The sequence below is a fragment of the Akebia trifoliata genome, chromosome 4 (genome assembly GCF_017979445.1).
Source record: "Akebia trifoliata isolate Shusen 1 chromosome 4, ASM1797944v1, whole genome shotgun sequence".
Lineage (NCBI taxonomy): Eukaryota > Viridiplantae > Streptophyta > Magnoliopsida > Ranunculales > Lardizabalaceae > Akebia > Akebia trifoliata.
In genome coordinates, this window is record NC_141378.1 from 43,500,613 (window position 1) to 43,528,486 (window position 27,874).

The 27,874-nt window shown below is 35.0% G+C and overlaps 2 protein-coding genes across 32 annotated transcripts; one reads left to right on the forward strand and one right to left on the reverse strand.

The window, feature by feature from the left end:
• Positions 1 to 3,480: 3,480 nt before the first annotated feature.
• LOC147405134 (BTB/POZ domain-containing protein At3g05675-like) lies at positions 3,481 to 8,201 on the reverse strand. The gene is made up of 2 exons (XM_086441304.1): positions 6,938 to 8,201; positions 3,481 to 3,920 (listed from the first exon to the last, which is right to left on the reverse strand). Exons 1-2 carry the CDS (start codon positions 8,126 to 8,128, stop codon positions 3,642 to 3,644), a joined length of 1,470 nt encoding a protein of 489 aa, XP_086297430.1. The 5' UTR covers positions 8,129 to 8,201; the 3' UTR covers positions 3,481 to 3,641.
• Positions 8,202 to 17,292: 9,091 nt separating this feature from the next.
• LOC147405135 (uncharacterized) lies at positions 17,293 to 25,378 on the forward strand. Of its 31 annotated transcripts, none has more exons than XM_086441318.1 (10): positions 17,294 to 17,452; positions 17,591 to 17,825; positions 17,942 to 19,679; positions 19,983 to 20,011; positions 20,899 to 20,951; positions 21,200 to 21,308; positions 21,480 to 21,833; positions 23,516 to 23,808; positions 23,899 to 24,027; positions 24,780 to 25,378. In XM_086441318.1, the coding sequence occupies exons 6-9, from the start codon at positions 21,224 to 21,226 to the stop codon at positions 23,929 to 23,931; spliced, it is 765 nt and encodes a 254-aa protein (XP_086297444.1). In that variant the 5' UTR covers positions 17,294 to 17,452; positions 17,591 to 17,825; positions 17,942 to 19,679; positions 19,983 to 20,011; positions 20,899 to 20,951; positions 21,200 to 21,223; the 3' UTR covers positions 23,932 to 24,027; positions 24,780 to 25,378. The 31 variants fall into 31 exon arrangements, 27 of the variants coding, with proteins under 27 accessions (XP_086297449.1, XP_086297459.1, XP_086297460.1 ...); XM_086441320.1 differs by having other exon boundaries at positions 17,942 to 19,490; positions 19,593 to 19,679; positions 20,899 to 21,308; XM_086441322.1 differs by lacking the exon at positions 20,899 to 20,951 and having other exon boundaries at positions 17,942 to 19,490; positions 19,593 to 19,679.
• Positions 25,379 to 27,874: the final 2,496 nt, after the last annotated feature.

A 27,874-nucleotide genomic window follows, 5' to 3' on the forward strand; every position in this document is an offset into this window, starting at 1 on the left:
CGGGGGCCTAAAATGAATTCAAAATGCATTAATTACACCTCCAATATTTATTTTATTATCTAAAATCCTCTCAAAGTATTTTTCCAAGTCCGACTTTGAAGTAGGCAGCCCGTTTCAAATTTTGAAGGAGCCCTCCTCTTTACAATACATGTGGCGTTTTGAATTTATTTCACACCCCTACATTTCCTCCAAAATTTGAAACACCTACTTGGCAATGCCACGTGTAATCCAATGAAGAGGGTTCTTTCAAAATTTTGAAACAGGCAGCCCGCTTCAAAGTTTTTTTTTCTTTACCAAAAATACCCTCAAAGGCTTATTTCCAAGGTGCTTTAAATGCATCTTAACATGTGGCCTTAGGGCACATGTTAACAAAACCCATGTTTTGCACGTTGAGAACCATTTTAATACAAGTAGACCAATGGAAATATGTAGTCTCAATGATTTCTAAAATTGCACCACTAAAGATATTACTATGTAGTTATCTGATTTGTGATTAGGCTATGAGGGTGACTCTTTATAAGGACATTTCCCCAACTTCTACCATTAACAGGCAGTTGGGACGGTCATATTAGTTGGCAAAACAACTTATCTCAAGGACCCGTACTAGTATTTTGGCGTGTTTGATTGCACGGTAAACTCTAAGAAAAATAGTTTGCCGTGGATTTGATTGTGTTTGAGAAAAAGACAAGAAAATCATTTTCCACAAGCAAGAGATTTGCCACTTAAGACAGCCAAAATTTTCTCACCCCGCCCACCCAAGAAAATGATTTGCCGCGTTACATGGAATTCTTTTTTTTTTGGAAGATTAAGTGGGTTAAGGCCAGACCCAAACCAGCTACAACCTAAGGAACCGCCAACCACTACGATCCTTATCAAGGATCAACAAAAGATCAATAGGAGAAGAGTTACAATCCAACACATGGCAGCCAACAACGGGTTGTAGCGCCACAAGGAAGTCAGCAGCCCTGTTAGTTTCTCTGAACACGTGGGAGAAAATAATTTCATGGAAAGATGAAATTAACCGTGAGATAGCCAAGTAAAGATGATGAACATGCCAAGGGGGCTTCCACATGTTGTTTAGGATATTAACAGCAACATGGAATTCATATCTCATAAATGCCCTCATTCTTCTATTTAAACTTCATACAAGCAGGGTCATTTTGGTCAAAATCATAAAATTGCTGACTGACGACCATATAAACAAGGAGGCCATTTTCACAACTAAAAAAAATCCTCATAGGCTCATAGTGTCCCCACTCTCATGCCATCTAAGAATTTAATCAAAGAAGAGAAACACTTTCCTTACTAACTTAGTAAGATTTCAAATTTTAGTGTTAAAAGTTGTATTAGTGTACACCCTCCCTCTGACTCGGATTTGAAGCCCATCACCAAATTTGAGAATTGAGATCATTTTATGTTCTCAAATTAATGACATATCCCTCTTAACCTCAGGCGTCTCTTATATATAGACTGATAAAAAACGAACTCAATGCTCTCATCATCAACATTGTCTTCATCATCGTTATCATCATTTTCGCTACAAAGAAAAAAAACAAAAAAATTAATTATTTGAAAAGAAAATTCAAAGATTTTAAAGTTATTTTTATGAATAATGCTGAAGTGACCTCAAGATTATACCTCACATGGCACATCCTGACGTGAAAGGATATGGGAATCATAGATGCTTTTCATTTAGATAGGTTCCTATCCACTTTCACATCAATATGTGCGATATGAGTTACAAGCTTGATATCACTCCAACACAACTCTAGTTTTATAGTTTATAAGGAACAAAAAAACAAAGTGAAGTCGTTATCATTTTGAAAACTTAGAGCATCACCAGTCCATATCTTCAAAATTTTCCATCAAATTGGCATCTTTTTCAAATTTGAAGATTTGCTGCTGTTTGGTTTCTAAAATCTTGAGAGATTGCTACAGTTTTTTCCATTCTCTGTTCTATCCATGAAATTCATTTAAGTTTTTTGTTTTATTTTTTTATGGTAGTTTTAATTTGGTTTCAATCATTTTTGAACATAGGTCATTTTCATTAGCTTTAAACATCAGCTTTTTTGTTCTTCTTTTCAACTCTCGGATGTTGAGAGGGTGAGAGTTTATTATAGCTTTTGTGTTGGGTTGTTCTGAGAGTTCAACTTAAATCCTATAATCCTTCCCGAAATTGCAAAAACAGATTTGATTTAGGGTTTGTCATAAAAACCCATTAGGGTTAAAAGGGTAGAAGAATAGACCCCCAACTTACATCCTATACTTCTTCCCCAAATTGCAGAATCAGATTTGAATGAGGGTTTATCCTAAAAACCAATTAGGGTTAACAGGGTAGAAGATCAAATCCCCAACTTACATCCTATGCTTCTTCCCCAAATTACAAAAGAAGAAGAACACATAAACCAATGGCGGGGAGAGAGAGAGAGAGGTTGGATTTACCGTCTTTCACGAGAAATACTTGAAAAACAGAGAATTCGACTTTCCGCGTGTTTGCAACTCGTGCTAGTTGAGTCTTACAAACACCCACAAATCAGCAACTTACGCTAGTTGACAACTCGCACGGTGAACATGCGGTTATCAAACACACCCTTAATCTGTTCTCAATTCTATATATAAGATGTCCTACTGTTACAGAAAATTTAACATACAAAAACTAAATTTGAAATAAAAAATTGATTAGGCAACAATAAGCACTTATGTTCGACAGTAACATTAAAACCGCATTCATAGAATGAAGGCAAAGATATAATATTGAGATCGATGAGTGAAAATATTAGAAAAAGACTAGCAAAACAAATAAATTCAAAGAAATTTAAGAAAAAATCCAATAGGAGATAGATCAACTGAAATTGTTGGGGTGTATGATAACGGCGTCAGATTTTCTTTTTTCTGGAACCGAGGTATCCGGGCCTGTTGTTAATCCCCAGGGCACATGCAGTCCCCTCCCCTCCACACGCTGGATAGTTTCTCGGATAAATCCCTGAAGGTGTCATCTTTCTTTCTTTTCTTTTTTTTTTTTTTTTTTTTTTTTTGGGGGGGGGGGGGGGGGGGGGGGGTGATTTCCTCCATTTAAACGATGAACTACCAAACTAACAACTCATCTCCATGGAGCAGACTATAAAGAATTTTGGAGTCATAATCTGAAACAAAAACACATGATCTGGATTGATTTCAACGGAACAATACATCATATTCTCAAAGTATCAGAATCCGCATCAATGGCATGTGGATATCACAATGGAGGAGATCAATGGGAGCTTTTCATCTTTTAAGAACATCATTTCGTGATTTGGCTTTTGAAGGCCAATTTGAGACCAATCCAAGACCACTGAACCCAAATCCAACCCCACCCAAGGTTAACCATAAAATACTTGGTCCTAGTCTATTCCGAGCTAGATGTTGCCCACATTGTGTGTATAACCATCTGATTCAGGCTTTGGTTGGGCCCAAAGCGATTTAATTTAAACGTACACTTAATTTAGAACAATGTACAGATCTATTATATGAAACTACAAGTACAAGGGACAACAACATTCATGCAGTCCAACATTCCTAATAACCCAAGTATTTGGCAGTTTAATTTATTAATACTTACAGAACTGAAATAAGAACCCTTCCAACATGGTTTCCCCTCTTCTTCAGTGGAGGTTGTCAGTCTGAGGTGATCGAGTTGCTCGTCGAAACCAAGTGTTGAAAGCTGACACCAAGTGTGGGCAGTCCTCGACATTGCGAGTAGAGAAACTGAGGCACTGTTGTAGTAACTCCTGTGCGTCCGACATGGGCAGTGTGGAGATAATCCTCAGGAACATCTCTTCCAACTCTTGATACAGTGATTTATGACTCGGCAGAATCGACGAGGCACTGTCTCTGCAAACAATCAGCACTGGAAGCCAATTCTTTACCAGCTTCGTCCTAATCTGGAAAAAGGTAACATGATTAATTCAACTCGTCAACATTTATTAAGTAATTAATTCAACTCGTCATGATGATAATGTTATCTCTAAACTTGTGGTGATTTATCGTGATATGCCTCCAATGTCTCTCGATTAAGTGGAATCCTGGTAACATAATTTGTACAAAATTCGAAACTGAAATATCAAATTTGAAAATTCCATGAAATGGCAGTATTTCGGGTTACAATCCCCCAAATTCGCAATCGGTTACATGTTGAAATCAGCTGACATGACTATCCTCAGTAGTTTGATTTTTTGTTAGAAAAGAGTGAGACTGACAATTCTTTCGCACCTCTTGCACATACTTGCTTGTTGCACTCTCTTTACGAAACTAGTGAAATTCATAAAAATGCCAAAAGCCCGCTCTCAACTAGCTTTTATGTCTAGCAATCCTTCCCATTTCACAAAAGTAGTCAATACATGGTTGGACTCTGCATCCAGTTATTCATCAGTCAGTTATAATGTAGTCCATCTCCTATCTTCAGTTTGGGAAGCAGTTGAAGTCAACATGAGACTGTCAACTTTTCTTGGTACAGGGAAGGGAGTCTCTCACAGTCGTATTAACCCCTTATGTATCGTTCTGAATATTTTTTTAATTGCCCATTTCTTCATCCAATTAAAGATAGAATAGAGCACAACGATAATAAACGAGGGGGGAAAATACTCAACTTGCAGATGATCCACACTAAATTTTCACAAAAGCATGATGTCAGGTGGCTAAAGTATTTCCATGCAATTACACTCTAGAAAATGCAAGACCACGTGTTTTGACATGTTCATCACCATGAGATAACATCGGGGGGGGGGGGGGGGGGGGGGGGGGCGCTCAATATCGCCAGAATCCACAATAGCTTTAAAAAAAAGACAAAAATATTGAGCGACTGAAGCATTTTCAAGCAATTGACTTTTGTTACCAACCAAAGCAATGCAAGTACCATACTAACAATTGATTTTTCACTAGAATAGCAAGCAAATGTTCCAAACAATCATCTGAAGAAGAACACATACATAATTTAAGAGTTCAATTACGAGTGCCATAAAGTATCATCATATAACCTATAGAGCAAATATATCAGTTGTCAAATAGCTAAAATGTTGATGGTGCATAAATTGACTGAAATTGTGACTGAAACAACCGATAAAAAAAACATAGCGACTTAAATGGGAAAAAAATTACCAACCATTTGAGCTTCAAATAATCTAACAATCATAAGATTTCAAGGTGCAACGAGAGAAGGGGGGGGGGAGCTTATCCTTCCATGTGAATAGTACAAAATTAACAATATGAAAGCAAGCAACTACCAACTACAAGCACGGTTTAAAATCTCATTTCGGTTCGGTGTTTCAATTTTTTGAAAAACCGAAATGATACCAAAACAAACACGAAACATATAATACCCTAAAGAGTCATGCTGGAGTGACCTCAAGATTATACCTCATACCTCACTTTCCTAGCGTGATAGTGTGTAGGAATCAATGATGCTTTTCTTCAAGATACGAGTGAAAAGGCATCTATGGTTCCTACACACTTCCACGCAAGGAAGTTAGATATGAGGTAAATATTGAGGTCACTTCAGCATTATTCTATCGTAAATTAAGATTTTTTAAGTAAGTCTTACACAGAATACTATGGTCAAGGGGCATGTGATCAGTTCAAAGACACAGATCATCTCAAATATTTACCAAAACATGAGGGTTTTAGCTAAAGAACCCAGTCTTTCATAGAAGACCAAGGTCAAGGGCAAGTAATCGTGTTATCCTTGAAGAAGGGCTTACTGATCGTAACGCGGGAAGGGGCTGGGTGGACTTGGGACTATGGCTTTAGAAGAAACTTCAATGATTGAAACTAGCTTGGGTTACTTCTTTACTTGAGCAACTGGAAGGTGTTGAGCTGAGGAAAGGAGTGCAAGACAAGAGAGTTTGGTCAGGGGTGAGGGATGGGATCTTCTCAGTGAGATCTTTTTATGGTTCATTGGTGAACCATCTCTTGCCAAAATTCCCATCAGCTGCAATTTGGGGTCCAAGAGTCACATCACAGGTGTTGTTTTTCACTTGGTGTGCTTCGTTGGGAAAAATCTTGACTGTGGACCAATGTATGAAACAGGATGTGATGGGTCTGAGTATTTGTCTCTTGTGTTTGTGGAGTGATGAGTATGCGAACCATGTCTTGCTCCATTGCCTGTTTGCAAGTCGGGTTTGGATCCACTTCTTGAGCCTTTTTGGGGTGGAGGGGGTGCCTTCCGTGGTCGGTCAAAGAAGCCTTCGGGACTTGGGCTTCTTGGGGACACTCATTTAGGTACTCAAAGAGACTTCTGTGGTGCATTATCCCTTTCACCATCTGCTGGGGGCTTTGGAAGGAACGTAATAGACGGGTTTTTGAAGGTGTGTCTTAGGCGGGGGACAACATTATTCTTTCGGTGTTGGGTCTTCTATTTTTTTGGTGTAAGGTTTTTAAAGAGTTTAAAAAGGTCTTCTTTGAAGATTTTCTAGTCTTCTTTGAAGATTTTCTAGTTTGGTGGGATCAAATGTGTTGTCTTGAATCCCCTTGCCCTTCTTCTTATTTTTCCTTCCTTGTTTTATTTCCTTTGCCAGTCTTCTTGACCGCCTAATGAAATGAATTATAATTATAAAAAAAAAGGGGGCAAGTAATCATTTCAGTCGGAACTTCTTTGTTTCATCAAGTCTCTCTTCTCCCCCATTTCCTTCTTCTTCTCTGATTTCCCAGAGAAATCACCAAAATTTCATACGTTTCATTTTTGGGAGTGTTTCATCTTGGAGTGTAGAAAAGTCAAAATGTTTTGTACAAAACATTCTGAAACGGAACCATGTTTTGAACCTTGTCTACAAGAACTTAAAATTCAATTAATTCCAACAACACCTATTTGCTTTAAACACACAACACTATGCCCCTAATAATCTGGATTTTTTTTTACAGATAAAAGATCCATGCAGATAACTAGATACTCCAATTATAATAATACCTGTTTCGAAGCCAAAATTGAACCCGTGGCAACAGCATTAGCAAGCTTGGAAGTGCAACGAAGAACAGCGGCAGGAAGCCCCGGTACTATGTTCCTCCATGCATCATCACGAAAAGCTCTCAGTAAATCTGCAGTAAATGAGGCCTGGTCACTCCACTCCTTCACCGCGGTATCCGCAACCCTCAATTCAATCATCCTCTCAACCAACCACAACAAATGTCTCCCATTGGTCATTGCTTTGTGCAAATTCAACCTTTGTATTGCTTCTGTCTCGTTGTGATCCCCTCTGAAATCAGGACTAGAATATTCCTCCAACGATTCCTTTACGATCTTCAAACTTGTCTGAAATGCTCGATCCAATGCACGTCTAGCTGAATCCCTCGACGAGAAATCTCTCAACAATTTTGCAACAAATGCTTTTGGAAATGCCATGTTTTGATGGTTATGAATTGCTGTGAGAATCAAACCGGAAAGCATTTCCTCCGCCGAATTGCTATTAGCAGGCGAAACCCTAGCGAGAAGTTCTTGCGATTCTTCTTGCCTTAAAAGTGGAATTAAACTCAAAACCCTCTTTTCTTCCTCTTCGGTCCACGGTACAACTTCGAGAAACTTAATGCAAGCTTCAACACAGTCCTCAAACAGGAGTTCAAGCGCGACCGGGAGAATCGATAGGGCGGAGGACACACTATTGATGGATTCAGAAAAATCATTTGTGTATAAAAGCTTGAGAACCGTTATATGAGCATCGATTGAACCAATTGAAGCCGAAATTTGCAAATTTAGGTGAAAAATTCTATCAGAATCCTCTGAATCTTCATCGAAATCTATATGCCATCGATCGGATAAGAGAGCAGAGAAGTATTTGGATCTACGAAGGACATTGGAGTGAAGATGGAGTTTGACATCAACCTGGTTGACAGAACCAGCAGAGGAGATAGTTTCAGGGTCTGGATCGGAATCGGATACAAATCTCGATGATTCGAGATGGAGACGGAGGATGACATCAGCGGCGGTAGTGTCGTTAAAGCCGAGGGAAGTGGCAGAGGAGGGATTGTTGGGACCGTGAGGATTTAACAGGTTCTGAGTTGTTTCCGTTAGGGTTCCGTCAGGCCCTGAGGATTCGATGTTTGCGAAGGTGGATAGGCGAGTGTTGCTTCCAACTCGTTGTCTTCTCTTCGCACCTCCTGACATCGTTGTTTGGAGGAATGGAGGAAGAACTGAAACAGAACCGAATAAAAAGCTTAGACGACGGAAATGTTTTTATGAGGGTTATGGCGATAACTGTTGAAGGATAATTTAGAGGAAAATTACTTAGAGGACCCTAGATGAGGGATTTTTTTCTAAATATTCTCTGAGGTTTGGGTGGTAATTTGATATCCCATTTAATAAACTTTTCTTTTTTGAATCCCTGTAACCTTGCTAAGTTAGTAAGCATTTCACCCTTACTAAGGGTCCTTGGACTCAACTGTGGCATCTAAAACCATAATCCGATACTTGGCAGTTGTAGAGGATAAAATTTTATGCACTTTGAAGAAAAAAATAAAAAAAAATTATTTTTCACAATTGAATTTTAATTTTAAATTCGGGAGTTGCGGTGGAAGTTTGGTAGTCATTTATTTTCAAAATCTTTGATTATATTTTTTCCATGAAATCTAGAAGATTGTAGTATTGGATTTTTAATGTAATAATTCATTTGAACAAAACAACCCTTATTAAGGCTTAAATCTTACTAAGCTAGTAAGGAAAGGGTTAGTATTTTTCTCTTAGGGTATGTTTGATTGCACATGGAAAATAAGGTGGAAAATCAATTTCCATGGAAAATGATATTTTTCAAGTGTTTGATTGCACATGGAAATGGAAATTCATTTTCCACCTCATTCAAAAAGTCCACTAAATCATGGATTTCACTTTCCCACCTATATGGGTGGGAAAATGAAATCCACCCATATTTTCCATCATCAATTCTTCCCTACCACCACCACCACTACCACCACCACCACCACCACCACCACCATTACACTAACCTCGTCGTCGTCGTCATCGCCGTCATCACCATCGCCGTCGCCGTCGGCTCCGTCTCCGACCACCTTCTCTCTCTCTCTTCTTATTTTTCTTCTTCTCCTTCTTCTCCATCCCTCACCTCCTCCGCCACCATCACCACCACGTTCTCCTCCCATCTTCCTCACTTACCTCCGTCGCCGCCACCGTCGCCGTCACCGCTGCCATCGTGGCCTTCGCCGCCGTAGCCACCGCCGCCGCCACTACCTTCGTTGCCACCATCGCCACATCCTCCCCCCTCCCTCTTCCTCTTCATCTTCTTCTTCCTCTCCCCCTCCTCTCATCTTCTTCCTCCTTCTCCTCTTCTTCTTTTTTCTCATATTTTTTCCATGATTTTATCAAAGTGAAATCAAACAATGGAATTTGATTTTCCAACCCTACTTAATTTCCACAACTAATTTTCCATGGATTTCAAATTTCATGGAAAGTGACTTTCCATGCAATCAAACATACCCTTAATGGTTCCTTAACCATTGGGCCTCATCTTTATCCCAGGTTAAATATTCAAACTACCCTTTCTCGTTTTCTTCACATACTTGGATTTTTTAACGGGATTGAGATCAATTACAATCATTTTTTTACCATGAACGACTAGGGACGAAACTAATAAGGAGCCCGGGGTGGCCAATTGCCCCGCATAAATTTTTTTAACATCCTTATTTATATGCTTTATTTTGAGATATCCTTATATTTTCAACTACACCCTCACCTCTCTCCCCATTTGTTCTACTCCCTCACCATATAACAATTTTTGCCTCTCCCTTTCAATTTTTTAAATATGATATTGCCTTTTGACTTTGACCTTCTCTCATAAACTAATTAGAAATGACTTAAATTTTTTTTTTTTTCAACGTCTAATCAAAAACCTCTTAATTTCTTTCAAAATCAGTCTTCTTCAAGCCCTTCAACTGCATCATTAATTATAATTTGTCCCTGCTATAAGAAAATCTTGGCTCCAACCCCATGAACAACGAATGGAGAATGATATACTTCTAATTTGAACATTTAGATATCTTTTTAATTTATTTCAACTATTTATAACAAAAAAATGAAGAATGAAATTTAGATTTTAAAATTTTCGAATATTTCATTGTGACTTTTAATTCGATTTTCCATTTCATAACTATAATCTATATGTTTTAGATATTTTGAGAAGATCTATGCATCATCTTAATATAAAAAAAAAAACAAACCTGGATCACCTTCGAGTATCAAGTTCACCATTTTTATTGTCAAGCTCACCAATTTTTATCATGTTTGATATTTTTATTAAAATATTGTTAAATTCAACAAAAAAAAATGTTGAACTAAACAATAAATAAAAAAAGTGGTGTGCTCGATATTGTATAAAAACTATGGAATCTCAACTTCATTCTTAATTTTTTTTGTTATAATTTCTCAAAAATAAAAATAAAAAAAATACATCTAAATGTTCAAGATTAGAAATATATCATTTTCATTCATCAATCGCGATAAAAAAAATTTCATAAATAATTAGAATCGTCGGTGAAAAAACTAAGTATGTGAAGAAGATGAGAAAAAACGTTAGTTTGAATGTTTCAAAAACATTATAATGTGAGAAGGGATTGAAGGACCATAAAGAAATAAAAAACTCTCTAAATGTATTATCAAGCTACTGCCCAAAATTTGGGGCCATTTAGAAAGAAACACCTCTGCAAATGTTCCTTCAGTAATTTTTTCGAATATAGATGTACTCCTCCAAGTTTTGGTAAATAGTGAACAACTACTTATCCTAGGTGATATACAAATTAAAAGGACCAAAATGCCTTCGTCACTGCCCAAATATTCTTACACTATTTGGTTCAGATCTTAGGACTTGATTAAGATTGAAGATTTTGATTATGAATTATCATAATAATATCTTATAAATTTATAGAGTTTCCTTATTGAGGTTAAAGAGTAGAAGATGAGAGACAATAAAATTGTCTTATTAGAAAAGTGGGTGAAGAGGAAGTACAATAAAATTGAAAAAGTACCTTTCAAGAAAGAGGGTGTGAGTAAAAGACAATACATAAAGTTAAGGGAGTATTCTAAAAAATGTGTGTGTAAGAGAAAAAATAATAAAGCTGAAAAATCATTATTGAAAAAGAAGACGAGAAAATAAATAAAGTCAAAAGTTGCCTTTGAGATCCACCCAACCCATGGGAGATAGGGATTTATAAATATTGATTTACATAATTCAAAATCTCACTCAACTATGATATATATATATTACAAAAAAATAATCTAAATATCATTTAGCTAACATTATTTCTAAAAATTGATCTTATAAAAGAATTGTGGTTCTATTATTTTTATAACAAAAGTAGTTGTTATAATGTACCAAACATAGCCTTAAGTGTGAAATCACCGCAAACATATCACATGCGAGAAATATAATAGGTAATTTAAGCCTCATTTATAATTTTCCATGTTTTTTGTTACTAATTACATAAAAATATCACGTGGGTAATTCGAACTAAATGATACATTATATTCTAACATCTGAAACCAGATAACCTCGTGATTTTTTCTCCAAAATTTGTTGCCTTTTTAAAAAAGATAGTATTCTTATGAGATCTATCATGCAGTGATTCCAAAATTTGAACCTCGGCCTTTGCCCATAAACTTTACCAACCAAGTTGGTTCGCACCTTCGTAAATCCAATATCTTCAAATTCTTCAATTTCTCTTTTTTTTTTTTTTACCCTCATCTTCAACCTCTCGTTGAAAGCTCTTGATTGTTTTATCTTAAAAAATCTAAATCTTCAACTTTTTTAAAGAACTTTTATTATTTTTAAGGATTGAAGATCATAGGAGATATAATTTACTCTAGAGGTTGAAGACGAGGGCAAAAAAATAATTTACCTATAAATTCCCAACTATGGAATTTGGGGCGAAAATTCAAAAGATTCTTGACTAAAGGTAAAAAATGAGGGAATTTTATATCAATTTATCAAGCTTGAAGAGAAAATTTTGGTTATTGGGAGTGGGGAATACCTATTCCTTAGTGTGAAACCCCTTTTTCCATTTTGAGTTAATGCAATCCTCCTAAGAATTGGATGAGACAAACGCTAATAAAGTGGAAATCTATTTCATACCCTAGGGTCGAATAATGAAACCAGTAAAACAAATATTTATGGGATTTCACTTTCCCAATACAAATTATTAACCCTCTTTGTATTTCAACTTTCCGTCGAAGGTCCCTTACAAGATCACCATCAAATCTCTCTCTCTCTCTCTCTAAATTAAAGGTGGAAAAAGTAGATTTTATATCTGTAAGATTACAAACTTGAGTTTCTTCTATTCTACAAGCCCCATGTTTGCAACACGTTCTACAGTGGCAATAAGGTGGCACCAAATTCTAAGGTCATAGGAGGATGGCTTAAAGCATAGAGAAAAGGAAGACAACTTATAGATGGGAGAAAAGGGAGGACAAAGCTAGAAGGTATAAGGTCAAGAGAAGATTCTCTCGAACGGAGTGTCATTTTAGATCATGTCAAATCCCTGGTTTATAGGGATTTAAATGTGTATTTAAAGGATTTTCGTTGTTATTAGATGGAATCTAAATGGATAATGACAAAAAATGGATAAAGCCTAAATAAGTAATGTTACTTAATGAGGATAAGGATGAATTAGAAAAACCTAGAAGGGGGATTTTTTATCTCATTCTATATTATATTAAAAAAGAAGGCAAACCGATGCAAATGAAAACATACGTTATTTCTCTAGGTCTAAACTTTGTCAAAATTGTGTTGTTGAATAACTTAGGTTTTGGAGGCTTTGTGGTGTTGGTACACTTAGGAGGAATTGCAAGAGTACATGATAATTAACAAAGAGGCTTGCAGTTCTTGAGGTAGTGTAAGATTTTTTACATCTACATTTCCCAAGGTCAATCTAGGGCTTTCTAATTTTATTTTTGTCCTTCATATTTAAGAAGACATGCCTTTGTATTGGGCTTGTCTATGCTTAAGAAACATGCCCAATCAACCAGACGAGGAAATATATTAGTTAAGATTTGAGTTAATTATTTGATAGAAAAAATGCATCTATTGAAGATTGATAGAATTGAATCTAAAATATCTTGAAAACAAAAAGATAAAATTCTTTCAAAGTGTAAGATAAATAATCTAGGAGTTTACCTTATACGGTTAGAGAAAGAGCCGTGATAATCTGACAGCCTTGCATCATCTTAGTCTAAAACAAAACAAAAAAACCAAACCTGGATCACCTTCGAGTATCAAGTTCACCATTTTTATTGTCAAGCTCACCAATTTTTGTCATGTTTGATATTTTTATTAAAAATTTGTTAAATTCAACAATAAAAGATGTTGAACTAAACAATAAATAAAAAAAGTGGTGTGCTCGATATTGTATAAAAATTATGGAATCTCAACTTCATTCTTCATTTTTTTGTTATAATTTGTCAAAATAAATAATAATAATAAAAAATACATCTAAATGTTCAAGATTAGAAATATATCATTTTCATTCGTCAATCGTGATAAAAAAAATTTCATAAATAATAATAATCGTCAGTGAAAAAACTAAGTATGTGAAGAAGATGAGAAAAACGTTAGTTTGAATGTTTCAAAAACATTATAATGTGAGAAGGGGTTGAAGGACCATAAAGAAATAAAAAACTCTCTAAATGTATTATCAAGCTACTGCCCAAAATTTGGGGCCATTTAGAAAGAAACACCTCTGCAAATGTTCCTTCAGTAATTTTTTCGAATATAGATGTGCCCCTCCAAGTTTTGGTAAATAGTGAACAACCACTTATCCTAGGTGATATACAAATTAAAAGGACCAAAATGCCTTCATCACTGCCCAAATATTCTTACATTATTTGGTTCAGATCCTAGGACTTGATTAAGATGGAAGATTTTGGTTATTAGGAGTGGGGAATACCTATTCCTTGGTGTGAAACCCTTTTTTCCATTTTGAGTTAATGCAATCCTCCTAAGAATTTGATGAGACAAACGCTAATAAAGTGGAAATCTATTTCCTACCCTAGGGTCGAATAATGAAACCAGTAAAACAAATATTTATGGGATTTCACTTTCCCAATACAAATTATTAACCCTCTTTGTATTTCAACTTTCCATCGAAGGTCCCTTACAAGATCACCATCAAATCTCTCTCTCTCTCTCTCTAAATTAAAGGTGGAAAGAGTAGATCTTATATCTCAAAGATTACAAACTTGAGCTTCTTCTATTCTACAAGTCCCATACTGCAACACGTTCCACCTAGAGATGTGGTGAGGTCAGTGGCAATAAGGTGGCACCAAATTCTAAGGTCATAGGAGGATGGCTTAGAGCATAGAGAAAAGGAAGACAACTTATAGATGGGAGAAAAGGGAGGACAAAGCTAGAAGGTATAAGGTCAAGAGTAGATTCTCTCGAATGGTGTGTCATTTTAGATCATGTCAAATCCCTAGTTTATAGGGATTTAAATGTGTATTTAAAGGGTTTTCGTTGTTATTAGACGGATTCTAAATGGATAATGACAAAAAATGGATAAAGCCTAAATAAGTAATGTTACTTAATGAGGATAAGGATGACTTAGAAAAATCTAAAAGGGGGATTTTTTATCTCATTCTATATGATATTAAAAAAGAAGGCAAACCGATGCAAATGAAAACATACGTTATTTCTCTAAGTCTAAACTTTGTCAAAATTGTGTTGTTGAATAACTTAGGTTTTGGAGGCTTTGTGGCGTTGGTACAACTAGGAGGAACCGCAAGAGTACATGATAATTAACAAAAAGGCTTGCAGTTCTTGAGGTAGTGTAAGATTTTTTGCATCTACATTTCCCAAGGTCAATCTAGGGCTTTCTAATTTTATTTTTGTCCATCATATTTAAGAAGACATGCCTTTGTATTGGGCTTGTCTATGCTTAAGAAACATGCCCAATCAACCAGACGAGGAAATGTATTAGTTAAGATTTGAGTTAATTATTTGACAGAAAAAATGCATCTATTGAAGATTGATAGAATTGAATCTAAAATATCTTGAAAACAAAAAGATAAAATTCTTTCAAAGTGTAAGATAAATACTCTAGGAGTTTACCTTCTACGGTTAGAGAAAGAGTCGTGATAATCTGACAGCTTTGCCTTATCATCCCTGAAGTGGTAGCGACAGAACCATAGATCGTTTTCTTCTTCGAGATATACGAGGAAAAAGATGTATGGTTCTATCGTTGTCATGTTGGGAGTGTACAAAGAACGTTAGTTAAAGAGCGTCAGATCATCATTAGTCTTAGGCAGTGTTTGTTTGCGCTATTTTTCAGCGCTTATTACTGAAAAAAATTAAATTCAGCACTTTTTGTTAAAATAACGCGTTTGTTTATTCTATATTTTCAGTGCTTATTGCTGAAAATAAGTGAAAAAAATTCAGTACTATTTTGATGCTGAAAAAAAGTGCTGAAGCAATAAGCACTTCGTTTTTTCAACACGGACAAGTATGCTTTTCTTTTTAAAAAGATATTACCTCTTATATCCCATGGATAAGTATATAAACACCCTACAAATTAATAAACCCACACCATGACTAAATTATTTTGTCTTATATGGGTTAAAAGTTTTGGAATGAGTAGATTTTTGGTGAGGATGATCTTCTCATTAGTATATAAGCACCCCACAAATTAATAAACCCACATCATGGCTAAATTATTTTGTCTTATATGGGTTAAAAGTTTTGGAAGGAGTTGATTTTTGATGAGGATGATCTCTACAATGAAGAAATCATCCTCACAAAAAATCAGCACATCCTGAAACTTCTAACCCTATCAAAACAAGTTCAATAATCATAAATCGTCCTCTTTTTTTTTTTGAAAATTATTTTTGACGAGTTAGAAGTTTCAAAATGGACTGATTTTTGGTGAGGATGATCTTTAGACCATATAGACCATTCTCACTAAAAATTTGCTCATTCCAAAAACTTTAACCCATATAAAACAAAAAAAATTGGCTATGGTGTGTGTTGCCCTTATTAATTCATAGGATGCTTTTATAATTACACATCCTTCATTTCCATCGAAAATTATTCATCCAAAATTAAGTTATTTTAATGTTTGATTTCAAATTTTTGTGACATGTATGACATTATTATTTTTAATTTGAAATTTGTGGGCTTTTATAAATAGAAATTATTATTTATAAATTGAAGATTTGAATATTATTTATTATTTAAAAATGAATTGTATTTTAATTTTATAAGAAATAATATATTTTATTGTATTTGATAAGAAATTGGCATTTGAAACATGCAAACAATGTATAATATGATTGTAAGGATAATAAAGATAATTTACCAGCTTCAGCAATGTGTAACAAACATGATTTAGCATCTAAACAAATAACTTTTTTAACATTTAAATTCAGCGCTTATAAGTTTCAGCGCTTAATGCTATTCAGCACTTATTTTTTTCAGTTTAACAAACAGCACCTTAGAGAAAACCTGTCGTGCGTGATTAAAGGTGTTGATTTGTTCTAAATTGACTCTCATTATGTTTTTGTATAAAATCTAAACTCTAATATATTGCCCTTATAAAAATAGGGTTGGGATTGGTAGACTCATGACACGTAATCTCAATCGTATATATGTGAGATCCAACAATTGACATTTATCTTAGAGATCTCTAACATATTTTTGGAATGCATCTTTTATCCCAACCACATATTCACGGTTCATGAGTACGGGTCCGACCCAAAAAAATATCCAATTCAACGATGATATGACCTAATTCTCATAGGAGTGGTTCCGGTTCTGAATTCTAATTAGAATCTTATAAGATTGGTTCAAGATTGACCCGATCCGATCCGGAGTGAATTAGACCCAACGATAACGTCAAAAAAATCCAACTGTGATTCCGTTGGCTTATGTCGGCTTTTCCAAGGTCTTTGTAGCAAACATGACATCTTCAAATCCACGTGGCTACATATAAACCGTCAATATTCAACAATACGAATTCACAACAGCTGTCGATCTGTTTTATGTTTCGCATTAAATCTGTACGCTAATATATTAAGACCCTATAAAAATACCCGATTCAACGATGATATGACACAAGTCTCATTGGATCAGACCCGATCCGATTTGGAGCCGATAAGCTCCAACGATAACGTCCAAGAATCCAATTTTGATTCCGTTTGCTAATCGACTTTTCCAAAGTCTTTGCAGCAACAACGCCACCTAAAATCCACGTGGTTACATATAAACCGTCAATCTTCAACAATACAATTCATATCAGCCGTAGATCTGTTTTATGTTTTCTATAAAATTAGGGTTTCCTCTTTTCGTTCTCTCTTGTACGTCTTTGATCGTTCTCCTCTTTTACTCGGTCTGTTCTTTTTCTCTGCTGTAGATCGGTTTCTCTGGATTTTTCTGTTTCAGTTTCAACTTCGGTCTTTAGTTTTGGTTTAAGATTATTTGACGATCAATTTCAATCTTGATCGGTATGATTTTCTATTTTTGAATTTCAATCAAGTTCTCTCTTTTATTTTTGGTTGGTTGGTTAGGTTAGATTGTTTCACGATCTATTTTCGGTTTTAGGGTTTTCGTTTATTGTTAATGCTTTTGATCTTGTTTTACAGCTCGGTTTGCCGTCTTTGATCAATTTCATCCTTGATTGGTTCTGATGAGGAGGTATAATTGACGGTGGTGGTGGTGTGAGATCTAGTTCTTACAACTTTCAAATATCTATCGTTTAAGATTCATCGATTGTTGGTAGGGATTGTTTTTTGTTTTTGCAAATTATCAAACCTGTAGATGTTTCTCATCAGATCTGTTCTGCTCGTGGTGTCAAATCAAGCTAATTTTACTCCTAAGGTATGTTTTTTTTTAATAACTGAAACTCGGTTGAAATTTATATCTAAATTTACATTTACAACTTTCACGTCTTGTTTGATCCAAATGTCTTTTTTTTTTCCTTATTGGTTTTGCAGATCTTGCAATTTAACCGAGTTGTGAGGCATTGAAGCAGTTTCTGGATCACGGATGCATAGATCGATGTTTCTTTTTCAACAATCCGTGTCTTTTTATCAGATTTGTGGAGAATCGGACAAGATCGATGATCTGTTCGACAATTTCTTGAACATCTTGGATAAATATTTCAGTTTTGTTGGTGATTCAAGAGGTATTGTGTGGTGAGACTATTTAGTGAGATCGATACGAAGTTCCCTTATAGGAGAATAAGGGCTCTGTCTCGAACACTTATTTGTCATCCGTCCCGACCTTTGCCATGTCAGGTGCGCTTGCTTGGCAGGTCAAAATCTCTAATAAAATTTTGATTTTTTGGTGTGTTGGAGAGGAGATCGCACAGGGATTATTTTGCCTGGGATCTCCTCTCTCTTGCGTGTTTGTGTTCTGCTTTCTCCTCCTACTTTTATATGCTCGCCTTGAATCATGCATCGACCACTAATCGGATTTGGCTTGCGAAACGCCCTATGAACAATAAGTGAAGTACGATAAAGAACTATTATCAATTCTCATGCAGGAAAAAAGAACTAAAAGCTCCGCATAGAAGGTACATACAAAACTAGTCCAATTTCATTGAATTATACATGTTTTTTTAATACATATTTGAACAAATTAATATTTTTAGTCACATGCTCCCAGCCTTGAAATAATTGGCTAATCCTACAATTCTTTCAGAGAGTTTATGCTTTTCAGTGAAATTTCTCATATTTTTAAGAAACAAGCTTTTTCATGTTATTAGATGTATTGTATGTGGGGTTTGTTAACACTTGCCCTAAGGGCACACGTTGAAGTGCAATAAATACACTTTGGAAATTGGAATCCAAGGATATTTTGGTAAAAAATAAATCTTAAGGACATTTTCGGTATAAAATCCAAAATGTATTTATTGCACTTTAACATGTGCCCTTAACTTTAACAAGATCCCTTGTATATTGGTCAGAAAATTAACATTATAATTCACATCTCAGTGAATAAGAGATTCATGATTGTTGCTTCAGCCTTGAAGTACTTGGTTAATCGTATACATTTGGCAAATAACATATAATTTTTCATGTGCTCATCTTAAATCCATGTATTCTATCTCAAATTTGAGGTTAGATTTCACATATTTCAAACCAATTAGCTGGGTACTCAAATTCTCAAAGTAATAAACTCATTGTGGCATAGCTAGAAGTTGCAAATGGGATTTCTTATAATAAATAGTACACAAATTGCAATCACGGTGATTCCAATATTGGGCAGTCTGGCTTGGTAGTTCATTCACTCATTTGATGTATGTAAAAGTTCTATCAAGGGTATTTAGTTGGTCTTTTCCACCATGGGTCTATTAAGGATGGTGTAAGCTGTGTTGGTATTTGTAATTCCACTAGTTTTACTAGTTGGCATGGGACCTTGTTCGGTTTGTGGGAATTATTGATTGCAACTCTTCTGAAGATAATCCATCTTTTGTTGCCTTCATCTTTGGCGGCTATGGTTTAAAGTTGTCCTATTAGTCCAAGTCTTCCTCAATCAAAGGTACTGTTGGTCAACTGCTGAAAGGGTAGAAGATTTATATGAAGCTTTCCACTATGGCTCTAATGGGTTGAAGATTTATATGAAGTTTCTTGGAATGTACAGTGGCTTATACCTTACATCTATCTGTATATATTCTGGCATCGCATCACTGGTGTGTGTGGGGTAATATCACTCTTCCATATGATCAAGGTAAATGTCAACTTTCGTCTGAATCACACAATGTACACTTTGTCATCCGACCTTTGCCATGTCAGGTGCGCTTGCATGGCAGGTCAAAAGATCCCTAATAAAATATTTCTTTTTTGGTTTTGGAGGGGAGATTGCACAGGGTTTTTTTGCCTGGGGTCTCCTCTCTTGCGTGTGTTCTGCTTGTCCTTTTACTTTTATGCTTTCCTTGAATCATGCATCATCAAGTATTAGGCTTGGGTCTGTGACGCAAATGCTCTATGAAGAATAGATGAAGTATGATACGTGCTATTTGTTCTCATACAGGAAAAAGAACCACGGATCAGCTTGGAAAGGTACAAATAAAATTGAGTCAGATTCAAATTATTATATTATGCCTATTTTTATTTTTATATTTGAACAAATTAATATTTTAATGTACATGCTTAATAGATATGATCATCATAATGACAGCTTCAACCTTGAAGTACTCGGTTAATCCCGCATAACTGCCATAGAAATTATGTTTTTCAGCACACTTGTCATGTATTCCATGTTCTATATATTAGCTATTAAATTTGCCTAATTTTTGAAGATTTTTTTCCGACTTGAGCATACATATCTTTTATGAATCAACATATTTTAATTAAAATTTACATTCACTTGCTCAATAGAAATGATAATCGTGGTCAATTGTTCGCTACTTCAACGCCAAATCATCTCAAAGAAAAAGTTCTGAAATTTCACCGTTTTTTTATTCATTGGTGGACAAATTAATATTGAAATGTCTGCTACTTCAATCTTGAAGCACTTTTCTAATCATACATTTCTGACAAAACAATTTATGTCTTTCAGTGCACTTCGTCATAAATCCACGTTTCTTGTTTGAATGAGTTTTTGATTAAAATTAACATATTTAAAGAAGGAAAAATGTTTGACCATCAGCCATCTCACTGCTAAGATGACTTATCTTCCAAGTAATCGTTTCTTGATCTAATGCTCAAAAGAAGAAAACTGGATGGCTCACCTTACATGGTAATGTGTAAGGTTTTTATTGATATTACTGTTCATAAATTTTATGAGGCTGAAGGGTATGCTATCGCAGAAATGTCATAATTCGAGGCCTTTTTTCACCCTATATTTGTTTATTCACATGGCGTTTTCTATTTTGAATCAGTTGGTATTACATTCTAATGTTTTGCATCATTTGGTATTGCCTCCTAAATTATGTTCTAATGTCAAGGTGGGTTATTTCTTATGGGGTGTGTGGTATGGTTGAAGTTTGCATCAGATAAAGTAAGTGTAAAAGTTCCATTGAAGTTGTTTAGTTGGTCTGTACCTCCATGGTTCAATAAAGGGCATGTATAACTGTGTTGGTATTGTTGTTTCATTTGGTTTGCTTGTTGGCATGAGTCTTTGGTCGGAATGTGGGGAATATTGGACAATTGTCCTCCATATAGCTATCTTTGGTGGCAGCAGTCCAAATCTTCTTCATTTGAACCTTAGTCCAAGTAGTTCTCAATTGAAGCTGCTGTTGTTGGTAGGGATGCTGAAGATCTACCTTTGTGATGACTCTTACTACTGTTGGTAGGGTGGCTGAAAGTCTAAGCTTTTCTGACGTTCTTCTCTTTATCAAGTTCTACTGTTTTGCTGGTAAGTTCCGTCAAATGATTTGAAGATTCACATTTAGTTGGTCTATAATACCTCCATGGCGCTATTAAGGAGATGATAAGCTGTGTTGGTATTTGTGCTTTCATTTGTGTTACTGGTTGGCATGGTTCTTTATTTGGTCTATGGGAAATATTGATTACAGCTCTCCTCCAGATAGTCCTTCTTTATACTTCTATGTCTTTGACGGCAACAGTCCGAAGTCTTCATATCAGTCCAAGCCTTCCTCAATTAAAGGTTTTGTTTGGGTAGGGCTGCTGAAGATCTACCTTTACGACGACTCTTCCTTGATTGAAGCTGTGCTGTATGCTGTTGGTTGGGCTGCTGGAAGGTCTACATTTGTTATGTTCTCTTTGTGCAGTTCTGCTGTTTGCTTTGCAAGATTTATCAAATTGATTAAAGATTCATACAGAGCTTCTTGGAACATATGGTGGCTTATACCTTATTTGCCTGTAAATGTTCTGGCATCAATGGAGTACAGGATAATATCTACTCTTCCATATTATCAAGGTAATGGTCAACTTTCAGCTGAATCACACCGTGTATACTTTGTCATCCGACCTTTGCCATGTCAGGTGCGCTTGCATGGCAGGTCCAAAGATACCTAATAAAATGTTATTTTTGGTTTTGGAGGGGAGATTGCACAGGGGTTTTGCCTGGGGTCTCCTCTCTTGTGTGTGTTCTGCTTCTCCTTTTACTTTTATACTTTCCTCGAGGCATGCATCAACAACTATAAGGCTTAGGTTTGCAACGCTAATGCTCTATGAAGAATAGGTGAAGTATGATACGTGCTATTTGTCCTCATACAGGAAAAAGAACTAGGGATTGGCTTGGAAAGGTACAAACAAAATTGGTATAGATTCATTTTAATATGTTATACCTATTTTTCTTTACATTTAAGCAAATTAATATTTTAAGTTACATGCTTAGTAGATATGATATTCTTGATTGTGACCTCAACCGTGATGTAATTGGTTAATCCTCTTACATATCTGCCATATAATTTTGGTTAATCCTCCTACGTATCTGCCATATAATTTCTGCTTTTCATTGTACTTGCCATATATCCATGATCTATATATTGGTTATTAAATTTATCCTATTTTTAAAGGGTTTCTTTTCCCATTTAATTTACCCATCTTTTATGGGTGATCAAAAGTTTACATCCTTAACGCATGATCGCTGCTACAACACGAAAGCAACTTTGAGAAAAAAAGTTCTTCATTTCACCGTCCCTTTTTATTTAATTGGTGAACAAATTAATATTGAAATTCATGTCACAGTCGTAGTGAACGTGAAATAAGTGGCTACTTCAATCTTGAAGTACTAAGCTAATCATGCATTTCTGCCAAACAATATATGCTTATCAATGCACTTAGTCATAAATCCATGTATCTTGTTTGAACTTTTTAGTTTAAATTAATGTATTTTAAAGAACGGAAAATATTGGACCATCAGCTGACTCACTGCTAAGATGGCTATCTACTTCTTGAACTAATGCTCATAAGAAGAAAATTGGATTGCTACGAGAAGGTTGTTCTTAATGTATAACTATTTATAAATTTGAAGAGGATGAGGGGTACTGTCGCAGAAATGTTTTAATTCGAGACTTCTTTTTTCACCCTGTCTAGGGTTGCTAGCATTGCATGATTGCCCACTGGGCTTCGTTTGCTAGATTACACTTTTCAACTTAACATTATATCCTAATTTCAGCACGGGGTTTTTCCTATTGGAGGGTGTATGTGTGGTATGGTTGAAGTTTGTATTAGATGAAGTAAATGTAAAAGTTCCATTGAAGTTATTTAATTGGTCTGTACCTTCATGGCCCTCTTGATCACAATTGTCCTCCATGTAGTCCAGTCCAAGTATTCCTCAATTAAAGTTGTTGTTGGTAGGGATGCTAAAGATCTGCCTTTGTGATGACAAACTCTTCCTCAATTGAAATTACTGTTGATAGGGCGGCTGAAGGTCTAATTTTCTGATGTTCTTATCTTCATCAAGTTCTACTGTTTTGCTTGTAAGTTTTGTTAAATGACTTCAAGATTCATATTTGGTTGGTCTGTACCTCCATGGCTCTATTAAGTAGATAATAAGCTGTGGTTGTGTATGTATGCTGTCATTTGTCTTTGTTCTGTCTGTGAGAAATTTTTATTACTACCTCTGAAGTCTGAAGTCTGAAGTCTTCCTTTTAGTCCAAGTTTTCCTCAACAGAAGGTTCTGTTGGGTACAGCCCTTGAAAGCTACCTCTGTGATAACTCTCCCTCATTTGAAGATGTGCTGTTGGTTGGGCTACTGGAAGGTCTCCATTTGTGGTGTTCTCTTCATCAAATTCTACTGTTTTGGTTGGAGTTTTTTCAATTGGATTGAAGATTCACACAAATGCTTCTTGGAGTTTACGGTGGTTTATACCCTTTTCACCTGTATGTATATATTCTGGCATCAACAGAGTGCAGTAATATCTACTCTTCCAAACCATATTAGCACGGTAATTTTGTCACCAGTACTTTTCCATGTTAGATACTTGCATGGCAGCTCAAAAAATTGCTAATAATTTTTTTAAGTTTTTGTTTTGTAGGGTAAAGATTGCACAGGGATTTCCTTTTCCTAGGGTCTCTCCTCTTTGGGTGTGTTTGCTTCTCCCTACTCTCCTTGCTCCTTGATTTTTCACATACAGGAAATAGAACTGAAGGCTTGGCTTGGATAGGTACATAATATGATAAAAAACTGATCCCGATATTTGAACAAATTAAATTTTTTTTATTTTTAATTCACATGCTTTGTAGATATGATATTCATGATTGATAGCTCAACCTTGAAGTGCTTGGCTAATCCTGTATATCATTCTTTTTGGTGCACTTGGCATATATCCTTGTTTTCCACATTGGCTGTTAAATTTTTTTTTTCTTTAATTTGTAAAGAAAAAAGTTCAATATTTAATTATACATACATTTTTTTTTAAATCGGTGAACAAATTTTATTGAAATTCTCATACTCGGTTGACATGATAATACTACCTATATATATTTATGTTTATTAGAACACCTATATATATTAACTTTCTAGTCAAGTCTCTTACATCTTAAAGAAACTATTTCTTCATTTAACTAAGCTTTTTTTTTTTTTTTTATTGTGATCAAATTTATATTAAAATTAGTCACACGTGATATGAAACATATCTGCCAAAACAATTTACGCTTTTCAGTGCACTTGGTCATAAATCCATATCCTATCTGAACTTTTCATTTGAAATTTACATATTTTGAAGAAGTTAAAACTTTTGCTCATATACATATGTGGTGTGTGCTGTGTGGTATGGTAGAAGTTGACATCAGATAAAGTAAATGTAGAAGTTCTATTGAAGTTATTTAGTTGGTCTTTTCCTGTGTTGGTGGTGGTGTTTCATGTTTTTTTTTTGCTAGTTGTATTGATGTAATTGTTTCTTTGGTTGGAATGTAGTAAATGTTGATTACAGCCGTCCATCATATAATAAATCTTTGGTGGCAGCATTCCAAATCGTCTTCATCTTCATTTGAAGCTTAGTCCAAGTCTTACCACAATCGTACTTTCTGTTGTTAGGGATGCTGAGGATCTACATCTTCGTGATTATTCTTCCACGATCAAAATTACTGTTGGTTGGGCAGCTCAAGGTCTACTTTTGTGATGTTCTCTCTAAAGTTGTGACGTTTTGCTTGTAAGTTTTGCTAAATGGCTTGAAGATTCATATGATGCTTCCATTTCATCCAACATATCTGATGTCAGTGGAGTACAGAGTAACATTGATAGCCATCCATTCCCTATAATAAGGTTAAGGTAATGATCCAATTTCTATTGAATCTCTCTATGTAGAAGGAGCTCCAATACTATATATTCAGGCTTATTCTTTAATTTTTTTAACTCAACCCACATTCGACATTTGTTTGTTGAAGCCCTTTTGCTATCTTTTCCCCCCATAAAAAGGTCTTGGGATGTTCTGGTAATGTATTGCTTTCTAAGTAGTTAATCAACTCAACCTACCAAGTTCTCTATTTAGACATCTATTGTTATTTTTAATGCTCTATTTTGGGTTTCATGGGTTATTCTGTGATTTTATTTTAGGGGTATTTTTGTAGTGCACTTATTATCTACTAACACACCCCTCAAAGTGTGTAAACAAGAGTTGGGCTTTATAGAGGCGTAAGCTTGTTTCTAAGCCTGTGCCCCGACTACACATTCTGAATTTTAATATTTTAATCATTGATCTGAATAATTTCAATTGTCAATCTTGACAATTTGAGTTGGCCTCCCATGTAGTGGGGTGAGTGGCATTAAGAAAGATTTTACAAGCTGTTTTTTTTTTTTTTTTGAGCTACCTCCCTCAAATTAGGGCCTCCACTTGAAAATTAAACCTTCTTGAATTGGACATAAGTGTCCCCTTGCAATAGTTGTGCTGGACAAATGTACGTTTTCATCTTTCCACTTTACTCATAACTCTATTGTATCTCTTCTTTAACCTTTTTTTTACTCTATTTTCGCTTCCACCCTTTTTGTCCACTTTATTATTAATCTTTTACCCTTTTAATCTTAATTTTATTAATAATATCCCATCAATTCTTTGTTTTTTTTTCAACTTTTACCCTTTTAACTTAAAAGATCATACCACCTTTAATTTTAGTATATTCTCTCTTATTTTTTTAATCCACTTTATTATTTTTCATCTCTTACCTATGTAATCTTAATTTTTTTAATAATACCCTTTAGATGAATTTTATTTCATATATTCTTCACCTCCAAACTTTACTATAGCTCATCTTAATTTTATTTTTTATAATAATTATGGTCCAACTTTATTTATTTTTTGAACTGATAAAATGTATATACATATATATATATATATATATGGTGTTTAACAGCCAAGGGAGCGAATCTGAAATTTCTTAGTCATAATGGGTCACAATTTTAAATCACTGTTGGACTTAAAAGTTTCAGATTTGGCTAATTTTTGGTGAGGTGAGGAGATCATTCTCGCCAAGAATCAATTCAATCCGAAATTTTTTGAGTGACATAGGATGTGTCTGTTGAATCAGACTTGGCTGCAGAACTTGGCCCCTATATATTTATTGTTTGGAGGCCTTAAAAGAGAGCCAAACATTATTCAAAACATGGGTAAGTTTCGAATTGGGCTGATTTTTCTTTTTTGTTTTTGGGGTTTCTGTGGATAATCTTTATGTAAAAAAATCTGCAACTTCTGTTCCTAATTTACAAGTTGAAGAATTGCGCATTGTTCAATTTTTGTAAATCACTTTTCATAGGGTTAGACATTTTTAGAATGAGCTGATTTTTATATATATATATATAATTTTTTTTTTGAGTCATATAATTGGATCCATAAGCTCAAAATGGTAAGAGCGCTCATACAATATATAGTTTTGAGAGGATGATGGTTCAAATCCATCTGGGTCCTTCCTGATGAATTAAAATCTTGTAGGTTTTTAAAAATGTTTTGATGCTGATATATTAAGCCAAACTTCATAAATATATTAATGTCTCATTTGGTCGGTACAAAAGATTAGTGTAATATTTGTTTATCATTAAATCCTCACCAAAAATCAGTCTATTTCAAAACTTCTAATCTCATAAAAAGTGATTTATAAAAATTGGACGATTCACGATTTTTCAACTTGTAAATTAGGGTTAGAAATTTCAAAATGAACTAATTTTTTTTGGAGGATGATCTCTAAAGCAGCCTATTTCATAACTTCTAACCCCATTAAAAGTGATTTACAAAAAACGTTTGGCACAAAACTTGACAAACTTTAGGGCTGCCGAGCCGTTCCCATATATATATAGGGTCCCGTTCCCCACCCTAAGCTTTACTCTACACTTTAACAAATGTGTTTTGTCCTGCATGGGTTAAAAGTGGGCTGATTTTTGGTGAGGATGATCTCTATGGTATAGAGATCATCCTCACCAAAAATCAGCCCATTCCAAAACTTCTGACCCACAGTGTAGGGTAAAGCTTATGGTGTTGAACATTTTCCATATATATATAGGGAGTCGTTCGGCAGTCCTAAAGTTTGCAAAGTTTGATGCCAAACATTTTTTGTAAATCACTTTTGATGGGGTTAGAAGTTTTGGAATAGGCTGATTTTTTGTGAGGATGATCTCTACGGTGAAGAGATCATCCTCACAAAAAAATCAACTCATTTTGAAACTTCTAAAGCCTAATTTACAAATTGAAGAATCGTGGACCGTCCAATTTTTATAAATCACTTTTGATGAGGTTAGAAGTTTTGGAATAGGCTGATTTTTGGTGAGGATGATCTTCTCATCATAGAGATCATCCTCACAAAAAATCAGCTCATTCCAAAGCTTCTAACCCATATTTTGAAAAATGTTTGGCACCAAACTTGACAAATTTTAGGGCTGCTGAACCGTACCCATATATATATATGGGGGCGGTTCAAGGGTCATATGAGAAAACATATGAAAAAACTTTCGTTTTTCAAAATAAGAGTTAGAGGTTTTGGATTGAGCTGATTTTTTGCAAGGATAGTCACTATGATGAAAAGATC